The sequence below is a fragment of the Caenorhabditis briggsae genome (assembly GCF_000004555.2).
Source record: "Caenorhabditis briggsae complete genome, chrI, whole genome shotgun sequence".
NCBI classification, from domain to species: Eukaryota; Metazoa; Nematoda; class Chromadorea; order Rhabditida; family Rhabditidae; genus Caenorhabditis; species Caenorhabditis briggsae.
Genome location: NC_013489.2, coordinates 3,719,176 through 3,731,453, shown reverse-complemented (window position 1 = coordinate 3,731,453; position 12,278 = coordinate 3,719,176). Strand labels below are relative to the sequence as shown.

Below are 12,278 nucleotides of genomic sequence, written 5' to 3'. Positions count from 1 at the left end.
TGCGGGGAAAAAATGAGAAAACAAAAATAATGATAGCGCGCCCCATGGCTAACAGCGTTCCAATTAGGGACAGTTCGACTCCGACACAGTTCGAATTTCTTGTTCTGTTTTGACACATGTTCGGTTTTAGGTCTGTTCGATTTTGGAAGCGTTCGAATTCGTCGTACCAAAAAGAAGTAGAAATTAAAAAATTAGATTCTTCTGAAAGTAAAGGTACTCATTGGGTTTGCTATTTCAAAAATAGAAAAATATTCTAGAGGTGGGTTCTAGAGTTGGATCTAATCCAAAAGAGTACTTTGACTCTTTCGGATTAGATCTACCTCTAGAACACAGGAGCCAAGTCATTCAAGATTTATTTCAAAAAGTCTGAAAATGACGAAAATGTACGAAATTTTTTCTGAAACTTGAATAGAGATTTCAATATTAGTGTATATTGTCAAAAAAGTTGTCTTGAGACTATTTTGAAAACTTCCAACAAAAACTTAAAAACTTTTCCTTAAAAAACTTCAGATTTTTCATTTCCCAGGGGTGCCCTATAATTATGAGGCGGCCAAAAAGTGACTCTTGAACCCTGTGAGCTTAAAAATGGTTCCATGGAGCTGAAACATTGTACAATTAGTTTTTTTACATGCTGAATCGAACTGCGTTTACAGATTTGTTTTGGCCTTTTTGGTTTTTTTCAGAACGCTCATCCCGGAAGGGTGTCCTCTCAGGTAAACGATTCTGAATTAGATCTGACTTCATACGGAATTAGATCTGGGTTCGTTCGTAAATAGAAGTGGCATGATCAAATACAGAATTTAGCTGATCTAATTCCGAACGAACACCGAATGAACTACGAACGAATTAGATCTAATTCCGAACAGACCAGCGGGATTTCGGAGCATCGTAGCGAGCGCTTTTCAAATTTTGTTTTCTTTTCAACGTCATTCACTTTATTTATAATAAAATTTATTAAAAAAGAAAACAGAACAAGTATGAGAAAAAGAAAAACATTGATTAAAATTTAGATATAGGAAATCGGAACGAAAATGAGGGATGTGATACAAATGAATTAATGGGATCAGCAAAAAAGAAAACGATGAGATCAGCGAGAATAATGGGACCTATGAGATAAGAAAAAGTGACAAAATTTATGAAAAAAAAATCTCAATTCGTATTCTTCCGCTCGTCCATATTTTCGATTTTGAAAATTCTCTTGTCATAGTTTCCGGTTGTAGATAAGATGGATATTCTTTATGAAATGAATGTCGATTTAACTGAAAAAAGAAGTTTTTGGCTTTGTGATGAGGATAATAAACTTACTTGACCCCATTTCAATATAATTTCCGTACTCAAATCTTTGCAAATCCAAATAAATTCATCAGAGCAGTTGTTTTATACAACAAATCCCAACTTTTTGAATCGTTTTAATCGGGTCATGACACATTCGGTTGAGAGCCTGCAATTTCACACATGTTTCTTTGTCCACCACACTTTCGAAAACTAACCTGCTCATGACAAGACACGGCTTCCGAAAGTAAGGCCTTCTCGACTTGTGTAAATTGAGCTCACTATCAGAGAAATTTATCATCTCTTTTTTTTCTTGTTTTTTTCGGTGATCCCTTGCATCGTTTTTACGTAATCCTTTAAGCTGAAAAGGGCAAAAATTACCTGCAGTGTTTTCTCCGAATTTAAAATCTTCAAAATCGTCGTATTTTTGTCGGTTCATAGAATTACTGTCTTCTCTATGAATTGAACTTTGAATATTCAGTTGTTCCTAAAAAAATTTACCTAAAATTTTGCAAAAACGTACACAACACATTAAAATATGTTCCAGAAAATATAGTTTAAAATAACCGAGCGAAAAAAAAGCAAAAGTTGAGAGAAAAACCCATTTTCCTGACGAAAAAAATTTAGGACAACAAAAAACAAAACAATTCATCCGCGGCAGCTGAGTCATTGATGGCGCATTTCTCGTGGCAACTTCGGTATTAGATCTAGTCCAGATCTAATTCCGAATGAACTCAGATCTAATTCAGAATTTCGAGTTATTCGATCTAATTCCGAATGAAGTCAGATCTAATTCAGAATCGTTTAGCTACAATTATGACGCGCACTGTATATTATTCGTAAGCTGGTTTTTTCTTCTAAGGAAGCCCCACCGAAACCGTCCACTTTGAGCGCAATCATCTCGATTCCCGTTTAAGATATCAAAAATTTGTCAGCTGATAAATTGTTTATCATAATATCATAAAAATTTTTATCAGTGAACAGATTTTTGATAGCTTTCACAAGAACAGAGATAATTGAGCTCAAAACTGACTGTTTCGGTAGACTTCTGCCAGAAGGAATAACTAGGGACTCCCTAGTAGGGAGAGACCTGAACTTTACCCGTGTTTTGATTTGAAAGTCGATCTACCAAAAAAAAGAGCGCTTCCTGGTTTCAAAACAGTTTCTTAATCTTGCGGTCCGGAGGCAAAAATTTGAGCTCAAAAATCAAAAAAAATATTGGAAATATAAGATAAGGAATCAGGATATAAAAAGAGTAACTATCACAAGAGATTTAGGCTTTCTAATTTCTAGCAAGCTAGATTTCAGTAAGCATTGGAAAAAAGCAATCAATGCTGCTAAACTTATTATGACACACCTGCGTAGCGACTCAGCAGTTCAGTTTAAAGGTGGGTGTACGGTAAAATTTTTTATTGCATCAAAATGTGCAGAAATGCATGTAAATTAAAATAAAAATAAAGAAAAAAAAATCCTTCNGCGAGAAAAACGCATCGAAAAATACGGCCTAAAAACTCTTGAAAACCTATACCTACCCTAGAAAACTCTTGAAAAAACCGAAAAAAAAGTGAAAACGAGCGAAAAAATTTTGAAAGTTTGAATTCGCGCGCTTTTACTCACCGGGCGGCCTAGAAAAAACCTCGTCCCTAAGGGCTTTCAGCGTATTTTTCGATGCGTTTTTCTCGCTGAAGGAATTTTTTCTTTATTTTTATTTCAATCTACATGCATTTCTGCACATTTTGATGCAATAAAAAATTTCACCGTACATCACCTTTAAAGCATGCGCGTCGATACTCAGCGCGCTTAACTTCAGTATTCGCGTTAGAGAGCATTTACTTAACGTCCTGAAAAAACACCGTGTATATTGTTCGGAGGTGGTCTGGGGTGGCACTGTATTAGGGGTGGGCATTCAATTAGAGGCTGGCACTTTATTGTTCGGCGCCAATTTCTACTGAAACTTATCACAGAAGTACTTTATTTTCAACTCTTTCATGAAACGATTTTCGAGTTTTTTTTCTTTGTCTTTCCAAAGTCTGAATTACTCTCGAAGTCTGATATACCATAAAACCTGTATTAGAAGGCCCCCTTTAATAGAAGAGCCCTTTCGAAATGCGAGTACTGAAATTAAAAAGTTCAGTACTTTTTAAATGAAAAATATTCCGAAAACTCCAAAATTTCCGATCTTTGTTGAAATACTCTTTTTTTCTTAATTTTATTGAAATCGATGCATATTCATAAATTTTTATCGAGAATTCACCGAATTTTTCGATGAAGTATTTTGGAAGAAAGGGCCTGACAAATTGAAGAGCCCCTTTAAATCGAGGTCCGTGTAATAGAAGGATCCTCCAGAATTCTAGATCCATAAATGAGGTAATTTGTAAATTGTTTTTTTTTCAAATCGCGACCTAAATATTTCGAAAAGAAGCAACGTTCCAGCCCTTGTTTTACCCTACATACCAAGTCGCGAGCTAATTCATCAAAATTCGAAAAATCAAAAATTTTCGCGACCTCAAAAAACCTTTACAAAAATCCCTCATGTATGGAAGGGTGTTTTTTCAAAAACGATTTTGAAGGAAAATAAGAACATTTTTTAGGACCACACTGACCACACTGTACACACACACACCCTCTCTCTCTCTTCGCTCTCTCACGCCCCTTACTGCTGGCTGTCTCGTTCTGGAGTTGTTGTGTAATATCAATCATGAAAACAAAAATGAGCTAAAAAACCTATTTAATTTTAAACTAGTTAAAAAAAGTGATTTACTAAAACAAGTAAACTCCTCTTCTGATGAGCAATTAAAGAGAATTGATTGAAAATTACAATAAAAAGAAAAAGGAAAGCAGTAAGCATTTGATTTAACTGATAATCAGATACACCGTTTTGAGAAGGAAGAAAAAAAAATCAAACTGAAAAAGGTAAATTCGATGAGTTTGTGGCAAAAATGGAGATGGATTGAAGACAGGGGGAGAAGTGAAAACAAGGTATTGAGATCCAAATTGTGAATAAAAACATTTGAAAGCTAATAGAGAACAGGAATTTTAAATCCTAAAATTATCACAAACTGATACAAGAGATAAGAAGGGAAAGGGAAATAATGATGAAGAGGTAAAGGGAATTGGCTGTTGAACTGGTTTCTGTTGAAGATGAGTCTGATTTACGAGTTGAACGGCAGTCGCTTGCTTAAAAAAAATTAAATTTTGTCAATTTTTGGATGATTCAGAAAAGTATTACTATGATACTTGTCGACGGCCGGCTGATATCTCTCTTCAGAATTGAAGATGTGGGCAAAACAACACAACAGATGATAGAGCTCGGTGAGCTCAACAATCTTCAAGAACAATCAACCGGCTCCGAATCATGGTACGGGCCTAAATATTTAGCCGGACCGACAGTATGCCCGGCCCGCACTCGGTCGCTAATTTAAATGCTGGTATATACTTATTGGAGGTTGTTGAACTCGTCGAATTCTATCTTCTGGTATGTTGTTTTGCCCACTATATAAAATTTAAAGCGAGTTATCAGCCGGCCCGTCGACAAGCATGGTCACCAGAGATGTCCGGAATGACTTTTTTGAAAACGGAATCCGGAATCCGGAATAATGTTCTCGGAATCCGGAACCCTGACAAATGAAAATTTTCCGGAATTTTCTCAAATTTCCGATTTCCTACCATTTTTCTGCTTCACAAAAGCTTTCGCCTCATCAATCATTCTACAATATGATCCATGAACATCTGCAATGATTCGATGATTCCCATGTAATGTAGACTCTCCCAGTTCAATTGCTTTCCGTTCGATTTTGTTATATTGTGGCCAGAAAGAGTCAGTTCTTCTGAAAAAATGAGATCATTGCCTACTGTATCCAATGCCTTTTTCTTACCCAGTGTTGGCAAAGTTTGCCCAAACTTGCATGATGATAGATGATAACCTTTTTTCGTCCTCAAGTTGTTTTTGATCGTAAAGATGAGGTCTCCAGTAAGGTTGACCAAATGCATATTCAATTTCATATCCATGCATTACACCCATCCATCTAGGCCACGGATTTGCGCTCGACCTAGAAAATATTTCTTTATGAAAGTTGTCTCCAATTTTGCAGTTCAAACCTGTAGGTAAAATAGTACATATAAACATTTCCGAATATATTATCTGATATCAAATCAGCAAAATCAATAAGAGAGCAAGTAAAGAAAAGATCTCCCAAGAATCGTGCCACACCATCTCGATATCTTTCTTCCGGTACATTACTCGTTGAAACATGTTCGTAAGAATTCATAAACGCATTCAATACAAGTTTGGATCCAGCAAAATACGGCATAAACGCTTTCATCGACTCCTCGTAATGTTCTCTTGTGATTAATGCTCTGTTGTGTGGATCTTCAGCGGATATTGTATGATTGAATGCAAATCCATATTTCGGAAGAGACATGTAATACGGTAGCCAGTAGGTTCCTTCATCTTTGACACTTCCAAATATTATATTCACATCTTTTTTGAACTGTTTGTTGTTCAATTTTTGAATTACATCACCCTGTAATATAGAAATGAGAAAGATAACCTGAATTTTATGAAAACCTGGAAGAAATTTGCATCAGACGAAACTGGAACGTATGCAAATGTCATTGGTGGACCGATATCTCCTGATATATTGTCGGCTTCTGCTTGAACTAAATGAGCTGGAACACTTCGGAGACATTTAGCAACCACATTCATATCTGTAGAACTGCAGTTGACCTTCTTTGCGAGACGAAGGGACAGATCAAGCATTGTTGGAGGAGGCGCTGATGCCCATGAATTGATGATTGAGCCACTCTGGAAATTTGAAGATTTGGAAATTTGAAAACCTTTTTTTTTGGATACTTTTGCAATGATATTTCTGAAGTATTTATGAGAGTTGGGAGCAAATAAATGAGCAGTTGCTGATGCAGATCCAGCTGATTCTCCAAACAAAGTAACTCTGGATCTGTCTCCTCCGAATGCTCCAATGTTCTCATGAACCCATTTCAGTGCCAATTGTTGATCCATTAAACCCATATTTCCTTGAATCGGAGAATCATCTCCAAAATACAGGAATCCAAAGGGTCCCAATCTGAATTCAAAATTAATGATTATTTCCAAAAAACCTAATCATACCTATAGTTCACATTAACCACAATCGTATGCTCTTTTGCAGCAAACACTGAACCACTGTACAGATCCAAAGAAGGCGTTCCACTGAAGAAACCTCCGCCATATATCCAGACCATAACAGAACCATCGTGATCTTCTGGTACCCAAATGTTCATGTTCAGACAGTCTTCTGATATTGCCTGAAATACAAATTTGATTTACACTTTTCGAATTATTCTCACTCCAGGAGGATTCCACATTTCAGCTCCAGGAAATTGAGGAAAAGCAGAGTCAATTGTTAGATAGCATGTTTTTGCAAGTGTTCTGGCTTCAAGTTCTCCACTCCATCGATCTATCATTTCGGCCATTTTGAATCTTCTCGAGCCGACCGGTGGCTTCGCATATGGAACACCCAGAAATGCAGAAACCTTTGCACCATCGAATGTCTGGAAATGAGTGATAAATGACGAGACCAGAGAAAATCGAAAATTTTCTAGAAAGTTTGGCTTGTGTCTTCAAATTCACCCTTTGCAATTATCGTAGTTCCTCAAATAAAAAGAAGAAGTACACTTGGGTCCCAGGAAGTGGGTCAGAAAAAGCGCCCCAGCAAACTCGTAGGCCAGAAGAAATTTAGTAATTTTGAAGTGGACGCGGGTTTGATCTAGATCATGATCTATTTCTTCAAAATCAACGGGTTGCAACGCGCGCTTTTTCGCTCATCGTTCAAAACATTGATTCTCAGTCAACGAAGTTCGGCAGCGAATTTTGAAATTTTAAAAAATTTATTGGGGCGCGCTTTCTGACCCGCTTCCTGGGACCCCAGTGGAGATAGGTTTTTTAAAAAATTTTTCAGAACGACACAAAAAACTTTTTTAAACTTTTGCAGCCACCTAAACCCTAGTTATTATACACTGCAAACATTTTGTAAAATGTGCATGAAATACCGTAAGACATGAAATAGAAGAGATCCCCTATCAAGTTTGAGCCGATTTTTCTTGGCTCCTACGCATGATATCCAAAATTTGCTAATTGATAAAATGTTTGCGATATTATGATAAACAATTTATCAGTTGACAACTTTTTCCATATCTCTGACAGAAATCGAGATAAATTGACTCAAAGGTAAAAGTTAAGGGTCCCTCTATTATAGGCTTTTCGGTAATTTTTCTGCCAAGTTCTTATAATCTGGTCCCCAGAGCGATAACTTTGAAACTAGAGTAAAACATCTATATTCAGGGTAACTGGTGAGAATTGCAATACTTTTTCCTGACCTGTCCAACTCCTCGTATGGTTCCAAGTGGAGTATGTACAACATGATCTCCTCTGACGATGGATCGAGTTTCGACATATTTAGTGAAAAGTGCAGCTAGCAATAAGAATCGGTAGAAGACGTGATAAATAAGGTGCCGTCGATTGACGGGCGCTCGCATGGCCAGAGAGTGTCTTCTTGTGAAGGCTAGCTGCGACGACGGCGGCTTCTGATCACGTGTGGTGCCGCACCTAGCATTCACATAGAATTAGGCGGTCTGATGATCTGAATAATTACGAGGTGAAGACGTTATGGTGGTGGATACTAATTGAAACGACGGAGCCAAAGGTAATCAGGTTAGAAGGAGGGAAGGGACACCTGCATCAGGAAATGAAACGGGGGGGGGGGGGGGGATATTGAAGCGGAAATAAGTATGATCGAAATTAGTGAAATTTGGTTTAGAACAGAAGGATCAACTAATCCCATAAAGAAGAGTAGAAAGAATAAGATTGATGTGGAAGTGGTGATGGAAGCAGAACAGGAGATTTTCTAGAGTTTTTTTGGAGTTACGGTTGAACGTCGTAGTCAATTTTTAAGCTGACGTTTCGAACCCCACCGGTAGCAGTTTATTTCCTGAAAGTTCTATTGGGGATTTTCAGGGTCAGATAATTCGCAAACCGCAATACGAATTTCAGAATTTCAGATTTTCAGAATTTCAGATTTTCCGAACTTCGAAATTCGCAGAATCTGAAAATCTCAGAATCTTAGAATCTCAGAATTTCAGAATTTCAGAATTTCAGAATTTCAGAATTTCAAAATTTCAGATTTTCAGAATTTCAGAATTTCAGAATTTCAGGATTTCAGAATTTCAGAATTTCAGAATCTCAAAATTTCAGAATTTCAGAATTTCAGATTTTCCGAACTTCAAAATTCGCAGAATCTGAAAATCTCAGAATCTTAGAATCTCAAAATTTGAGAGTTTGAGAATTTCAGAATTTCAGAATTTCAAAATTTCAGATTTTCAGAATTTCAGAATTTCAGAATTTCAGGATTTCAGAATTTCAGAATTTCAGAATCTCAAAATTTCAGAATTTCAGAATTTCAGATTTTCCGAACTTCAAAATTCGCAGAATCTGAAAATCTCAGAATCTTAGAATCTCAAAATTTGAGAGTTTGAGAATTTCAGAATTTCAGAATTTCAAAATTTCAGATTTTCAGAATTTCAGAATTTCAGAATTTCAGGATTTCAGAATTTCAGAATTTCAGAAATTCTGAATGTCAGAATTTCAGAATTTCAGAATTTCAGAATCTCAAAATTTCCGAATTTCAGAATTTCAGATTTTCCGAACTTCAAATTCGCAGAATCCGAAAATCTCAGAATCTTAGAATTTTAGAATCTCAGAATTTCAGAAATTCGGAAATTCGGAAATCCAGAAATTCTGAAATTCAAGAATTTCGGAAATTCCGATTCTCCGAATCTCAGAATCTCAGATTTTTAGAATTCGAAATTCAAAATTTTAAAATTTCGTTTTTTTTAATTCAAAAACCGCAACAGAAAATTTGACCACCGTTGCTCATTTGTGACGTAATATTCAGGTAATGAAACTATATTTGTATTTAAATTCTGAAAAGTCATAAACCGGAAATAATTCGATTTCTTCTGCTTTGATACTCTCTATAATTAGGTGCTCCCCGATACTTTGATTCTATTTTTCCGATGAACAGAACTTGAAAATTACAAAAAAAAGAAACAAATTGAAGAGATATATTTTCAAAAAAGTGTGAAAAACGCGCGAGAGTGTGACACGGAAGAGCGGTGACAGACGAAGTGGAGGCGACAAAAAAACTGAAAGTTTACGGCCAATTTTACGACCGAATCGTGTGCAAATGGGGTGAAAATGTTGCAGATGGGTGGCTATTTTGAAGGACATATCCATGGAAAAATGACACGAGAATCGGGAGGAGGAGGAGGAGAAAATTGATTTGGGTTGAAAAAAAAATTGTTAACGAAAAGGAAGAGAAATTGGTTGGAAAACTAGTGAGGGACAAAAATATATTGGGAGAGGGGAACACGGTTTTTGACATTCTCTGGTCATAGAGTATTCTCAAGTGTTGTGAGGGTCCTTGTGAGAAGAATAGAGGAAGAAGCAGAAAAGGGAGGAGTTATATTGGTCATTTTGGAGGAGCAAGAAAATGAGCACGGAACATTATTACTTCAAAGTGTTCGAAATAAATTAGAATTTTGAAATTGAAAAATTCAAATACATTATATATACCATATTTCCTCTAATTCCCCCACGAGCTTCTATTTTTCAACCACTTTCTCAGGGTGGACTTCTATTAGAGGTGGGCTTCTATTTTTCAATGATTTATTTTCAAAAAAAATTTATTCAAAAATGCAGAAATTGGACAATTCGGAAGCTATAAATTCTGTAATGCAGTGTTTTGGAAAATTCGAAATGTTCATTCTGCAATTCTAAATCCCAAAACTCCGAATTTATGACATTCTGAGATTCCAGGATTTCAAAATTCGAAATTCTGAAACTCTGAAATTCCGGGAAAAAGTTCTAAAATTCTAAAAATCTGAAATTCCGAAATTTAAAAATTAGAAAATTCAGAAATTATGAAATTTTCGAGTTCTAAAATAAACAGTTCCAAAATTCTGGAATTTTGAATTACCCTATTTTCTCTAATATGTAGAAGTTCATGGGCTTCTATTGGAGGTGGACTTCTATTAGAGGAAATACGGTTATTATATTTCTTTTTGTTAATTTCTTTTGAAAATTGGTTGAATATTATTCTGGAACAAAAAAAATCGGAGCTATGGAAGAGTAAAGCCGGTGGCCGTGGCCGAAGGTCCCTCAACGACAACTACCGTATTCAAAAATGTCTTAGTGGTCCGTATTTGTTTCCTGTTTCTTGATTCCGTCGATTTTTCTGTAACTTTTCCCAAAAAAATCGGAAAGTTAAAATTTTTGATAGTGCCTAAAAACGAAAAAAAAAATCTGAAAAAATGACTTATAACGCACGAAAATCGAGAAAATAATTCTGGAAATTGAACATAGTTCTAGGTTGCGGTAGTTTTCGCTGTGGGACCTTTAGCCACGGCCGCCGGCGCTTCTCTTTTACAGCTCCCATTTTTATTCTACCAGAATATTATACAAGAACTTTTTCTATGGAAATAGGTCAACGATATATTTATGTAATGCAGTTTTAAGGACATAATTTCTATAAAAAGTTGAATACAAAGTTTGAAAGAAAAAGTTCGTCCAGGAGGAGACACAGTCTTACGCAGTCTTTGGTCTCTTTTTTTCAAGAAAAGAAAACGAAAAACTAATAATTCATACCTCTCATTTTTTTGAATTCGGAACTAGAATGGTGAAGTGAAGAATACGTTAAAATCAATTTTTAAAGAAGAAAGTTGCTCCAAAATGAAGAGAATTTAAGATTAAAAGGTGTACAAGAGACAAGAAGACCGATTATAAGAAGTCGTGGGAATCCAAGTTCTCAATAATAAATGAGGAAGAAAGAGTTAAAAATGGAGAAGAAGAAAAAGGTTGACTTCATCTGATTAGTTTCAGATACTCTTCTTCTTCTTTCCACGTGATGTACCTCCCTGTGCATGTCAACAAAATGGACACAATGAGAGCAAACAAAAGAAGAGTGATAAGAGAAGTATGTCTGAACAAGAAGAAGAGCCACTAGGTTGTCCCTCTCTCACAATATAATTTAATGCTTTTTATTCTAAGTTTTGAAGATAACATTCTAACCTAAACTATAGACCTATAGGTCTTCCCCATGATCTCAACGTCATAAATCGCTGGAATTATTCATTGATAGCTTTCGCCGAAAACACTTTTATGTCTATTTTCTTTAGAATCGTTGGGTATCGTCATCGTCTCCGTTTTTAAACTTTCTTCAATTTTTTTAGTCTTCTCGTGATCCATCTACCCGCATTTGGTGACATCACTTGACACGTCGTGGATCTTTAAAGCTAATTTTCGCACAAACAGAGAGAAACAAATGACATGAAAAAGTGGGATGTACGTTAAACACGGGGGATGCAAAAAGTCATCTCTCTAGCTATGTAGTATATGCCAGGTATCGGGTTGCCTTCGAATTTTCCGAAATCTGTTTTTTTCGTTTTTTCCTCAGTCAGTTGCCACAACACATAAGATGCAGATGTTGTTAATGACATGATTATGATGGGTTTAGGGTAATTAAATTGAGTGAGAGATAGATGAGAAAAATGAGATTTCGGAGGCTCGCGGACGGGCTCTTCGAGTTCGTACACCTGAACTGATTTAACAACAAGAAAACGAAACAAAGGGATAGAATGATCAATCTGTTGAGAGCACTGATTGGTTGATACAGATATCAGACATCTTAAAACCTTTAATAGAACATAGTCAAGTTTCAGCTTAATTCCCACACATAGTCAAGTTTAAGTTTAACTATCTGGCTCCGCGACATTTCGAAACCGGTCATTTCGAAACCGTGGTAATACAGGCGAATGGATAAATTTCAGACTACAAAAACAAATTTAGGGTTTTCAAATATGCTTTTTCTGATAGAACACATTCTGAAAATCAAAAAATTCGATAAATTTTCTTGTTTTGAAAACATTAAATTTTGGATTTTTTCGGATTTCAGAAT

At 35.9% G+C, this 12,278-nt stretch overlaps 1 protein-coding gene across 1 annotated transcript; it reads right to left on the bottom strand.

Annotated features, from left to right (window-relative positions):
• Positions 1-4,324: 4,324 nt before the first annotated feature.
• On the bottom strand, positions 4,325-7,803 carry Cbr-ace-2 (the record flags this gene model as incomplete). Its single annotated transcript, XM_002639095.1, has 9 exons — positions 4,325-4,449; positions 4,939-5,099; positions 5,148-5,321; positions 5,371-5,795; positions 5,840-6,076; positions 6,125-6,353; positions 6,398-6,573; positions 6,616-6,819; positions 7,645-7,803. The coding sequence occupies 9 exons, from the start codon at positions 7,801-7,803 to the stop codon at positions 4,325-4,327; spliced, it is 1,890 nt and encodes a 629-aa protein (XP_002639141.1).
• Positions 7,804-12,278: the final 4,475 nt, after the last annotated feature.